Below are 13332 nucleotides of genomic sequence, written 5' to 3'. Positions count from 1 at the left end.
ATTAATTACACTACCTGATATCTGTGGTATGAAATGATACTTATCACAGGGCATTTTTTTTAATGTTTTAAAGAATTCTGTAGTGTGATATTTTATTGAAGATTTTTACATGTTTATTTTCTTCTCATATTCCTACCTAGTCTTGCTATCTAATACTGGCTATATAGCAAGTTTCCAAAACTACCATATTCCTTTTCCATTTTATCAATCAGCTTGATGGGCATAGATATTTACTTTTATACTTGTCTGGTAGAAGAACTAGTCAAAAAGATTTTACAAAGGGCTTTGATTAGTTCTGGCACCCTATTGTTGTCTCAATGGCATCGTTTCTTATTGATTAATATAGGCACTTTGTAGAATTTTGGTATGTTATATTTATATTTAAATAAATACCTGTTCGATTTCCTATTCTGCAATTACAAAAATACACATTCTAAAAATATTCCTAACAAATCTCTTCTATCTCAAAGATATCTGATGAAATCATTCATTTCATGAATTTTTATTAATTTGGACAGATTCTCTTTTATTAGTGATCATCACAATGCACTAGTCCAATATTTCATGGGCAAAAAACTTCTGGTTTACTCTGGCATGCAATATGGTTTGACTAATTTCAGTATGACTATTGTTGAGTTCTTCTATATTCTGTTTGCTCCAAAACAGTTTTCCTTTTTCTCAGTCTGTCTTCATCAGTATTGTAAACTCACATTTAAGCAGCAGCTGGAAGTGTTTTTCTTTAAATCCAGGTTGTCAGTGTTCAGCTATGAGTTAGAAAAATCAGTTATAATTAGTCTTATTAAAGAATAATTACTAATGTTTTCCTTCTCCATCTTAAAGTTCTGCCAGTTTACTGAGTTAATAATGTCTAACACTTTATTCTGATGCTTTTATTAGTGGAGTATAATTTTTTCCAAGGCTCTTGATTACATCCATTGTTTTGATTTTTTCTGAGATTTGATTTATTTTTATTTTATGTGTTCGGGTGCTTTGTCTTATGTGCCATGTGCATGTAGTATCTGCAGAGGAGAGAAGGCAGCAATTGCTGGGAATTGAACCCAGGTCCTCTGAAAGAGCAGCCAGTGCACTTAACCCTTAAGCCATTACTCAAACCCTGATTATATTCACCTTCTTTGTTTCTGTGCAACATCTCTTGACGTATCCATGGTGCCCCTTAATATTCACAGTACAATGTGTTTTATACTCATGAAGAAAGATCTCTAGTTCTTCACTTACGGTTTACAGGGTAACACTACTAGAGAGAGGTAACTTAGTTGGCAATTATTTTATTTCAGTGCTTGAAAATACATGAGTCCATGCTTTCTAGTATCATGATCACAAGGCTAAAGGGACTTGCCATCATGGTAACTAAGCATGTGCCTCTTACGCTGTAAGCTGTCTTTCTCTATTCTGTACTCGACATTTTAACTACAACTGTGAGGTACTTCTAAATGGCTGCATCCCTGGATGTGTTTTCTGGTTTTGGTGTTTTCCATGTATTTATGCAATTTCCCAGTCATACGCTGCACCTCTTTACCATAGCCAAAGGGGCTTAAATGTTGCAGTCATGACTCTTCTTCCTCTTTCTGTATGGTTCTCTCACTACAATAATTTCTCAACCTCATCTTCATTCCTCGTATTCTTTTGTTCTATAGCCTGCTCTTGTGAATGCTGCTTTCCAGTGAATGCTCTACTTATTAAGCTTCCTTCTTCAGTTATTTAAGGTCGCATTTTCTCTCATTATCCCTGTTTGCTAAACCTACTTATTTGAATACTATTTTAGTGTACACATTGTTACTAAAACCACACATTGGCATTTTATGCCGAATACTCCACTATTTCCAAAATCCTGAGAATGAGAATTAGTTATTGGAAATGTTCTAGGTTTTCCAATGTGTATCACTATTTGCCTGGTTGCTGCCATGTATATTGGAATTTTTTGCCCTCAACTGTCACTTTGGAAGAATGTGGATGAAAAGCACCCTTCATCTTACAAAAAGGGTACTTCTAGCAGCTCTCCCCTGTAGCTCCAACTTCTGACACCATGCAGAGAGAAATCAACATGCTAAAAGATCAACAAAAGAACTAACCAGACATAGAAATAATATTCAAAAAATTGTAGACAGATATAACATTATCAGTCACTATAGTAAAAACTTCAGCATGCAGAACATTTTGTGACAGTAAAAATTAGGCTTTTAACAGTGTCAGCCAGTATGGTAATATTTCTTCAGAAACTTCAGTATTTCTGAACTCACAGATGGAAAGCAAAAAAAAAAAAAAAAAAAAAAAAAAAAAAAAATGAGGAGGAGGAGGGGAAGAAGGGAGGAGAGAAGAGGGGAAGTGGAGAGGGGGAGGAGGAGGAAAGGGAAGAGGAAGAAGACAATGAAGATGATGATGACAATGAAGACAATAAAAGGTGTCTTTAGTGTGTTATACTATAGAGCAAAAAGATAAGGAGACTCTGGATTTCTCAGGTCCTTTGGAATCCAATGAACAGTGAGCATGTTCTGGTTAAAAGATAGCTGTGAAAACCTAATGGATTCTTGTCCCTAGATTCAAATCCTTTAGTCCTAAGTTACAGTAAACATACAAAGATGGAAAATGGTGTAGAAGCCAGGTAACTGGCTGATGCTGGACCCACTCTTCTTACAGTCTGACCATGTCTATGAGGAATGGGCATATTCCCTCACCACAAATGTAAGACTTCATACCTAACAGTCTGTGCTCCTTTCTCGGGGAGCCTGCATCTCACCATGTAAGTTTCTATGGCCATTTCTTGTGCCACAAAGGAACTACCAGTGTGTTCCCAACCTCCGGAGGTTTTGACTCATCATAGCTATACACGTCCCAAGAGTGAATAACCTGATATAATATTCTATATATAGATAAATGCAATTAGTTTGTTTTTCAATCTATTAAGCCAAAATACACAGGACACCATCAGAGAAGTTACTTCTCTGTATTGACACTTGTCAGTATCACAGGTTTCTCCCATGACAAAGAATGCCAGTCAATCAGCAGCAGAGCACTTTGCACATTATGGTCATTATCTAGTTGTAGCATTCAGCCCAATATCACTTGGGATTTGCAGAGGAAGTTGTGCTGTGTGTACACTTTTCTGAGTAGCTGTTCTTTTCTAGAGCATACTGTCCTGTCACCCCTTTCTTGATGCCAAATGTTCTTTCTCTCTTGCTCTCCTTGGAAAACATTCTCTCATCTGTGACTATGACACTGAGCATTCATGTACTAGCATAGAAAACCTTGTCTGCAATCCCATCCCTAAACTTCCAGTGCTTTCTTTCCTAATTTAAAAAAAAAAAAAAAAAAAAAAAAAAAAAAAAAAAAAAAAAAAAAAAAAAAAAAGGTTGATTGTTTTTAGGCCACCAATTCCAAATGTCTTTTACCATTCTAATTTCATTGTCACATCTTTAATTGACATCCACATATGTGTTTAGTTCAACAATGCTTCCCCTCCCTCCTTCCCTCCTTCCCTCCTTCCCTCCCTGCCTGTCTGTCTGTCTTTCTTTCAACACAGTGTTTTTCTGTGTAGCCCTGGCTGTCCTGGAACTCACTCTGTAGACCAGGCTGGCCTCAAACTCAGAGATCTGTCTAGTGCCTCTGCCTCAAACTCAGAGATCTGTCTAGTGCCTCTGCCTCTGCCTCTCTGCCTCTGCCTCTGCCTCTGCCTCTGCCTCTGCCTCTGCCTCTGCCTCTGCCTCTGCCTCTGCCTCTGCCTCTGCCTCTGCCTCTGCCTCTGCCTCTGCCTCTGCCTCTGCGCCTACCTCTGCCTCTGCCTCTGCGCCTACCTCTGCCTCTGCCTCTGCGCCTGCCTCTGCCTCTGCCTCTGCCTCTGCCTCTGCCTCTGCCTCTGCCTCTGCCTCTGCCTCTGCCTCTGCCTCTGCCTCTGCCTCTGCCTCTGCCTCTGCCTCTGCCTCTCCCTCCGCCTCCTGAGTGCTGGGATCAAAGGCCTGTCCCACCACTACCACCACATAGCTAGTTCAAAGCTTTTACAAGAGTAATCACAACACTAAACTAAAGTAAATGAGTATTTCCTCAACAGTGTCTTTATGCCTTTCTTAAAATAAAACTTCTGGTTTTCTTTGCCTTTCTCTGGGTAAATACTCCTGGTGTCTCTCATCTCACTGTGGTATACTGTATGACTGTTTCGCTTTTCTCTTACTTCTTCCCTTCAAGAGATGCATTTGAGTGTTAATTATTGCTATCAAACTTTCAGATCAAGAAATCTCCAATATTAAAACAAGGTAGAAAGAACAACTAAAAACTCAGATAAAACATTTAGGCAAAGTATCTAACAAACAAGGCTGGGTATGGCAACACATCCTGATAGTGGGACGCTGAGGAAAATGCAGAGTTTGAGCCCCATCTTGCCGATATAGCAAGCTTGAGGGCAGTCTGGGTTATATTAGACGCCATCTCAAGGCAACAACAAAATTGTCCGAACCTATACAAAGATCAATTTTTTTAAAAAGTAAATTTAGGAAAACAGACTTCAACAACGACAAAGGACACAGACTGACTCATTTGGAAACTGTATAAAATAAACAGACAAAATAGCTGTTGGTGAAGACAGTTCAAGTTGAAGATGACCAATATCCTATGAGCAGTTGTCCTTGTTGACTTCCCTTCCCCAGTTCACAGTCACTGACCTGGGAGACTCCAGAGTGAAGTGTCTCCTATGCTCCATGGCCGGAATCCATGCTCCAACCTTAAGATTAACTCAGGTTTAGTCATGCAGTGCCCTGTAAATGGAAAATGATATGTAAAGTGTTCCCAAGAAGTCCATTTTGCTGATGGAACATGACTGCCCCATTTGAGCTGTGCTATAAAGGGTAAAGAAAGCTATATAAAGAAAAATGTGAAGAACTTAGGGGAAAAAAAAGAAGAAAAAACAACTAGAGAAAAACCACAGAGTCAAAAAAAAAAAACTAAACAGAATACATGCAATCAAAAAAAAAAGATGTTGAGAAGTTTCAATTTTACATTCCCATTCAAAATAGCTACATAAATATTTCTCTCTCTCTTTTTTTTTTAGATGCCTGTTTGTTTTTTAATGAGAGGGAGCAAGAAAAGGTGCATATTTGTGTGGGGAGGTGGGGAGAATCTGGGAGGAGTTGGGAAAGGCGGAATCATAATACTATACTATATTCTTATAGTATATTAAAAGTCTATTTTTAATAAAAAATTAAAAACCTAAAAAATTAAAGGAATCTTTAAAGGTTCAATAATTTTATTATTTACTTATTGTTTATTTAATTTTGTGGTGCTAGGGGTTGAATTTACATATGTCCCCAGCTCTATTGATTAACTTATTAACCAAAGAGTCTAATACCAGTGTGAAGTTCCCAACACTGAGAAATTAAAAGAGGTCATATCCTTCCCTTTACCAGATGGAAAGATCCCAGGATGCAATATGCTGAGACAGGAGAACTGTTGTAAGCTTGAAAATACTTTGCACTATAAAACAAGTGCAAATTGGGGACACACAATGAAACTGTGGCTCAGAAAACCAAGAAAAAAATGCCCACATTCTAAGAATTAACCCACCACATCCCATGTTCATGCAAAGAATCAAACTCAGTGGTCAGAAAAAAAAAAAAAAAAAAAAAAAAAAAAAAACAGCACCCACAACATAAAAGGAGAGAAGGTAGACGGGGACTGTAAAGAAGAGTGTGCTCAGTGAGATCAGGAGGCTGCCTGAGGATAACAGATGGTAAAAATAAAAACGCATTGCATATGTGTATGAAATCATCAGAGCAGCTACTGAAACAGCAGAAACCCACAGCCAAACATTGGACAGAGGTTGAGGAATCTTATGGAAGAGCTGGGGGAAGGACTGAAGGCCCTGAAGGGGATATGAACTCCACAAAAAGACCAACAGAGTCAACTAACCTGGACCCTTGGGAGCTCTCCGAGCCTGAGCCACCAAGCAAAGGGCATACATGGGCTGGACCAAGGCCCCTGGCATGTATGGAGCAGATGTGCAGCCCAGTCCCCATGAGGGTTCCCCAACAACTAGAACAGGAGGACTATCCCTAAGGCTGTTGCCTATTTGTGAAATCTGTTCCCCTACAGGGCTGTTGTGTCTGGCCTCAATGGGAGAAGATGTGCCGAACACTGCAGAGACTTGATGCACAGGGTGGGGAGATTCCCAGGGTAAGACACAAATATACATTAACATATTCCACATTAACAAATTGGAAGTAATACTAAAGGAAGCAATTTCCACACTTTTAAAGTGATTTGCAGATTCAACAATATCCTCATAGTAAAAATCTATGTACTTCTCCACATAAACAGAAAAACACTGTCCCAAACGATGCCTTAAACATAATATGAAAGCAACAAAGACCTGAAAGTAGCAAAGCATCTTGATCAAAAAGCACAAACAAGTAGCTCTTGATATCTACCTTCAAACCCCACTCTGAGGAGACAGTAGGAAACTGCCACAAAAAGAAACACAGAAGCCACTGGAAGAGAATGGATAGCCCCAAACAAAACCATACCTATTCAGTGTTATATGGGGTTTGACATGGATTCAGCGGACCGGTGCTGAAGTCTAGAAGAAGAAAATGAGGTCATGAGGAGATCCCCCAAAAGGGATGCCAGCACGTCAGAACCCTGCTTCTTTGCTTTCCGGCAGCTGTGAAGTAAGCAGCATATTGTAGTTACAAGCTCCCTGAAATGATGCTCTTCCTCATTACAGGACCAGAGTGACACGGCCAACTCACCTTAGAAAACTATATGCCGACGAAGACCTTTCTTCTAAGATCTCCCTCAAAAGTGCAGCCATCAAAGCAACATCAGCAAATGGGATCATACCAAACTCAAAATCATCTGCACAGAGAATGCAGCAGTGCCTGAGCTGTGTTCCTCACCTTACTGCAGCCAGAAAGCAAAGGAAGGAGGTACTGGCATCCTAACATCCTTTCTTGGGCATCACCACACAAACAGAAACATCTGTCCTAGAACACAGCTGGAGAGCACACTGTGAAGCTGTACACCACCGTTTCTGAGCCTGCTATCTTAATGCTTAGTAACTGGTAATCCACAGGAGAGCTTGGTACCCAAATAAGGCAATGAAATAATAATAATAATAATAATAATAATAATAATAATAATAATAATAATAATAATAAACCCCAGCAAATCCATGATAATGCCACCTCTAACATCCCCTCAGAACAGGGCCATGAATCCCTCAAGAGAGGTTCTAATCCAGACCCTTTCTGCACAAATGCATGTGATGCAGAGGGCAAAACTGAGTAAGATGTGGTATTCTCAGGGTTACCACTGTCTGAGAGTCACTTTAGCTGACTACAACAAATACACTCTCTGATTCACCAGAGTAGAAGAGATGGATATTTTCTTGGATGGGGTAAACAGAGGATCTCTTAAAGATGATGTCTACGCAAGAAAGACACAAAATAAATGAACTATGTCTGTCACAGAAAGCAAAATCCCACATGCCCTTATTATATTTGCAAGTCCAAGGTGATCCCAAAGAGATAAGAGACAATGCAGTTACAAGAGTAGAATAAAGACAAAGACTGGGGAGTAGCAGGTATTTGCTCCAAGTACACAGGCAAGGGACACAGAATTTACGTTCTATAGTGTGATAATAAATATATTTGACAACAATTAATTAAATCTTTGCTATGAGGGAGAATTTAAATGTTCCTACCACAAACAGGTTGTGTCTAAGCTGGCAGACTTACTGACTGGCTTCAACAGATGATCACACATCATCTAAGTGTATTTCCCAAGCCACATATAAGTTCTTTATATATATACGGCAATAACAAAGGCCAGCTAAAATATGAGCAACTTAGTATTATATTAAAAGTTTGCAGTAATTCCTACAGTTCTCAACCAAGAGGAAAGTAATTGCTGAGAGCTGGCAGGGAATGCAACTCACCCAAGGACACCAGGCTCCTGTAGTTCTCCAGCATCACGTCCCTGTACAGGGTCCTCTGAGCAGCATCCAGCTCCTGCCATTCCTGCCAAGTGAAGTCCACGGCTACGTCCTCAAATGACACCAACCCCTGCAACGACACACTGCTCGTTAACCTAAGGCTTCAGCACTGGAAAAGAGTCTACGTCCCCTGGATGTTTGTGTCTTGCCAGTGTCACATAGAAACTAGGGCTTGACTTGTATTCTGTATCATGGGCCACTTGAAAATCAATACAAGTATCTTTCTTCTGTGTTAACGTAACGATTGAAGGAATTACAATTAAAGAGCTCTCCAAGAAATTACAACAGAAACAAACTCTGTAGCTGAGTATGTGTTTGTAAAGTTTGCATTAAAGAGAGTAGACTCTGTAAACTCAATCATATAAAAACAAGATTAAACCTGTAAAGGCATGAGCAGCACTGGCAGGGTAGCACTGTGGTGCAGTGCAGAGGATACAGAGGCACAAGCTCAATTCCAGTTCCTATAGAAATAGATCTTATTCTTAAAAGTAGATGATGGGGATCACATACATGAATGTAGGGTCACAAAATTATTTTTCCAACAGAGTAGATTCCCAAATATGTCATGACCGAACTTTAACTCAGAAAGGCATGTAATAAATCCAAGCTTTTGGCAGCATGCTTTGGGGACAGACCTGTACACTGCATAAGGTAACTGCACTGCAGCCTTTGCTGTAAACACACACCATGTGCAATAGGCACTGAGCATGGCATCTCATCATGCAATTTCCAGAAAGACTGCCTGAGGTGCTGTTTTACACTTCAATGCTTTTACTATGCATACCGTATTCCCTACTTATTAAAAGAATGATTTAATCACGGAAATTAAAGATTTTAAATACTTTCCCAACTTTATCCTTCATTCTCAAAGTATTAAAATAGCATACTGGTGTTGTGTTACATAAACCAGCACATGCATTTCACTTGTATGCAAACTTCATTTCATCTTTTGCAATTAGTTAAATTATAAGAAATGGTTTTAAAATATAAGATTATTAAACATAAATGTTTGATTTGCACTCCTATTTATGAATTTAGAGTTCACACACAGTTTCTCAGGCAAAAAGGAATCACTAAGTAGAAAGATTTCTATGTATTATTTCTGTCTTAAAATCATAAATGAACTACCTGCCTTTGATACACTGGCCAACTGAGAAAACAGTCACACTGAGAGTTCAGAAATGCTTAGACATGAGCAACAACTCAACTTGGATCATGTGCCATACAAGAGGAAAATAGTTCTATGCTCCTGAGGTCATCCACAGGATGGGAAGATAATGACTACATGGACCCACACACCTCTCTAGAAAACTGAGAAAAATCATTGTTTCATATGTGAATACAAGTATTTCCTCTGGTCTCATGATGTTGGGATCAAGAAAGAAAACAGGTTAAAACTCTCAGGCCATGATTCTCCCTGTAGGTAATCTCCAACACATCTGCTGCTATTACTGATAGCTGAGGTTTTACCTGTCTCTCTGGTAGCCTCAATGGGAGTTTAGAGCCCCTCCACTGCTCACCATGCAACATCTCCAAGACTACTAGTTGTTTATAGAAGGGAGTCTGATGTTGAAATTTGGTTTACAGCTATGCTTTGTAAGGCTAAAGTCTATATCAGAAGGTCTAGGGCCAGAGACGTCTCCTGTTTACAAGCTTTTGTTGTGCAAACCTTGTTCCTTGATTTAAAACTATTGGTTAAATAAAATTGGATAAAGCCAATTACTGGAGGGATGAGAGGTAGGTGGGTTTGGAGTGACCTGGTTGGAGGAGGAGAGACCAAGGGGAGAAGAAGAAGGTGGAGAGAGAACCTGCCATTAGGAAAGATGGACTATGAGCACATGGCCAGCAGAAAGTGAGGGGAAGAAAAGCCACTATGCGTTAGGTGAGTTCATGAAAAATGTGGCCCTGAGGGCTGTCCAATTGGAGTTAAGAGCAGCCCAGATAATACATAGTAAGTAATAACTTGGGTTTATCAATAGGGAAGTAGATTCTAATAGCATACAGAGACTCTAGTGCTTAGATTATCCAAAGGCTTATATATTTAGTAATGATCAATAACAAGATACCCTTACAATGAGAGGTGTAACCCAATACCCAACCTAGATATACCAATTACCTGTGACTGCTACAAGCGAACATCAGCCTCCATCTCCCTCTCTCGTTATCCATCTCCCCGTAGCTCCTCCTCTTCCTTCTCCACTTCCTCTCCTTTCTCCTCTTCCTCTCTTTACTCCTCTCACCTGAGCTCCTCCTATACAGCTTTCCGATTATTATGGTGGGAACAGCTTTACATCGCGCCCTTCTTCTAGTCTCGGGGTCCCAGAATGGAAAGTCTGCATGCACTAAAACATCCATTGGCCTTTTCATGGCAATCCCATGCTGCTCTTTTTATGGCTGCACAACAACAAATAACAGGTGATAGCATTCTATAGAACCGTCCCATAGAGAGATGGTTGGGAATGGAACCCTAACACATGTAACACATACAAATCACTGAACTGGTTTGTGTCTTTTTCTTTAAAGTTAGCTTTCACTAAATTGCCCAAGCCCACCATGAACTCACTTGACAATCCTCAAACTTGCAATCTATATATACTGGCCTGCACCACCAGGCCACCTGACTTAGAAGTGAGATTTGAACCCAGATCTAGGTGTCTCTCTCCTGTCTCACCGTACTAGAACATCTAGAGAAGAAAAGAGGGAAGAGGTGAGGCTTCTATGCATGCTGTTCCCACATTAAATCACTCTGAGACGGCTCAAAGTCAGCCAAACTACCTTCCAGAGCAGGGCTCTTTCAGAGGCTGAGCCACATCAAAGGCACAGAGACAGAGAGATGAGGACATATAAGCCAGGGAGATGGATGACGGCTCGTGTCGAAAAAACCCTCCAAGGATCACAAGGCTATGGCAGGAGGGTCATCATATGCTTGAGAGCAGACTAGGCCACACTGTGAGAGCCTGTATGAAAGATCAGATCCAAAGAACAAACAAATCCCACCAACAAGGTGGCAAAGGATGCAGTGACAGGTTTGCAGACACAAAGTGGGCACACATAAAGAGAACTGAGACCCGTATTGCAGTGATCAGGTTTAGGGTACAGCCCTCCCCATTTCCTGTACCCCAAGTCTCCTAACACTCCTTCATCACCCAGGAGGTCCAGGAAAAGCTTCATCACCCAAGGAATAGCCCAGAGCTATATGGCCAAATTCCAAAAAGGGACTTAGAGAGCCTGCCTCTCTACCCCTTTTCTTTTGTTCCAGAGTACATGGACCTAAGCACCTGGCTGGTTCCGTTCCTTTAATGTCTACAGTTGTTGCTGTCCTTCGTGTCTTCTCCTCTGACTATAGTCCTCTTTTGCTACCTGCACCTTAATTCCCTCAGCACCGTACTGGGTTACATGAGCTATGCCTGTATGCCAGGACCCCACCAGAAGAGAAGCATTCAAGGTTGCAACCCCCGCCCCTCACCCCCTCAATCCCCAAGTGCACAGATGGGGCGAGGTGAATGGAGGACAGCTGCTACCTGGGCTCCTGCCAAATAGTAGGAAAGGCTGGCCTATGTTCCCAGCATAGGTAGGAGAACAGTTAAGTTCAAAGCCAACTTGTGCTGCAGTTAAAACTGTGTCATAAATAAATAAATAAATAAATAAATAAATCTAAAAAAAAAAAAGGAGGCGGCTCACAAACCCCCATTTAAGTAAATAAATAAAAATAAGTAAATGAAATGAAATTGTAAAAAATAGGAAGAGGCTCACAAGGCCCCGTTTTTCCTTGAGGATGTATAGGCAGGTAATGGTGGCCTGGGGAGAGGCTCAGGATAGCCTCTTTATTCAGTAGTATAGTAGCATACACAACGGTGAGGGTCATAAAAAAAAGGGATCTAAGAATAAGGGGAAGTAATGGAAAAGAGGAAAGGAATCTGTGGGTGTAGGAAAAGTACTGGGAGGATAATAGGGGTTAGGATGAAGAAAATACATTACATGCAGGTATAAAATGTAATGATAGTAACTATGGTGTGTTAATATATAATACGAAAAACGTGAAAGGGAAAAAAGGACAAGTAACTAACTGGCTTGGGGCATGAATGAATTCCTAAATTCCATCCCTAGAAATACAGAGAGACAGAGACAGAGGGAGAGTGAAGGAAACAGCTGAGAGGAGGGGAAGTATCTACTCCAGGTCACCCAGGGACTCCGGGGCCTGAAGGACAGGCCTCGTGAAGAAAACGTGTTGAGAGACGCTGAGATGGACTGGTAAGAGCAGAGGAAAGGGCTGAGGAAGGTCCTGCACACAGATTCCCATGGAGGTTCAGAGAGACACATCACAAAATTGCGACATGGGCAGCCAGAAACCAACGTGGAGATGCAAGATGAAGAGGGGGCGGGGCGGCGGCTGCAGAAAAACCTTGGGGAGGCTGATGGCCTTGAGGACCCAGAGACCAAGCAGGCAGCATCCCCTCATGCTGGCCAAAGTCCTACCAGGTCTGGAGGTGGCAGACAAGCTCCGGGCCGCGCTCGGGCAGTCACGGGTCCCGCAGCCCTGGTGTCCCCACCTAGGAGGCATCCACAGCGGCCCTGGTTACGGGCATCACTACGGGTAACCCGTGCACGGACGCGACAAGACCCCGGAGCTGCAGCAGCCCGCTCAGCCTGGCCACAGTGCAGGGGGCGGGGGCGCAAGCGACCCCGATGCGGGGCTCAGGACTGGGGACACTGCTGCGGGTAAACGCACCATTTCGGAACTCCGGCGAGCGCCCCACTCGTGCTGGGTGTTCAGGCACCAGCGAGTCACACGGCGACAGATACCAGGTGCAATCCAGAACCCAGAGGTAGGAGAAGAAAGCGACCACAGATGGCAAGATGGCGGGGTCAGCAACAACGTACGCAGGGCTGAAAGCCCGCCTTTTCCTCACCAAACGTATGTCTGATTGGGTAGCCTTCAGCCCAGTGCTTCTGATAGGTCGGCGCCCCACGTCCCCACCCTGAGTGACAGTTCATGCTTCAACTTTCTCGGGTGGGTGAAGCCAGAATGACAAGGCCTTGCTTTCACTGGTAAATTAAGGCAGGGCTTCTTGTGACAGAACCTCCTTGGTTTTTGTCTGCGTTTAACCTTGTAAATAAAGTATGAAAATTTATAAATTGTATATAAATCTATATACATTGTTCGTGTCCTATGTATTCCAAGAACAAATTTAAGTATTCACTTAAAAAAAAAAATCAAAACAAACATTTGAATTTGGTTGTAAGAACTATCATTTAGGAAATCAATGCCATGCGTTGCGTTGCTTACCTTAGGAAATATTTGAAAACATGTATAATGCATCTCACATACATGAGAA

At 41.5% G+C, this 13332-nt stretch overlaps 1 protein-coding gene across 2 annotated transcripts in view; it reads right to left on the bottom strand.

Annotated features, from left to right (window-relative positions):
• The window catches only part of LOC143438113 (uncharacterized), a 35404-nt gene extending 22383 nt beyond the window's left edge, over nucleotides 1–13021 (bottom strand). The window contains exons 1-3 of one of the 2 annotated variants that reach the window (XM_076923693.1): nucleotides 12726–13021; nucleotides 7940–8066; nucleotides 4671–4763 (exon numbers count right to left, since the gene is read on the bottom strand). In XM_076923693.1, coding sequence (XP_076779808.1) covers nucleotides 4671–4763; nucleotides 7940–8066; nucleotides 12726–12728 — 223 coding nt within the window. In that variant the 5' untranslated portion in view covers nucleotides 12729–13021. Of the gene's footprint in view, nucleotides 1–4670; nucleotides 4764–6527; nucleotides 6581–7939; nucleotides 8067–12725 lie in introns of those variants that run through there. The other variant, XM_076923694.1, reaches the window with a different exon arrangement.
• Nucleotides 13022–13332: the final 311 nt, after the last annotated feature.

Source organism: Arvicanthis niloticus, chromosome 24 (genome assembly GCF_011762505.2).
Source record: "Arvicanthis niloticus isolate mArvNil1 chromosome 24, mArvNil1.pat.X, whole genome shotgun sequence".
Lineage (NCBI taxonomy): Eukaryota > Metazoa > Chordata > Mammalia > Rodentia > Muridae > Arvicanthis > Arvicanthis niloticus.
Note: the sequence above shows the minus strand (reverse complement) of the source record. Positions and strands in the feature narration are given on the sequence as shown.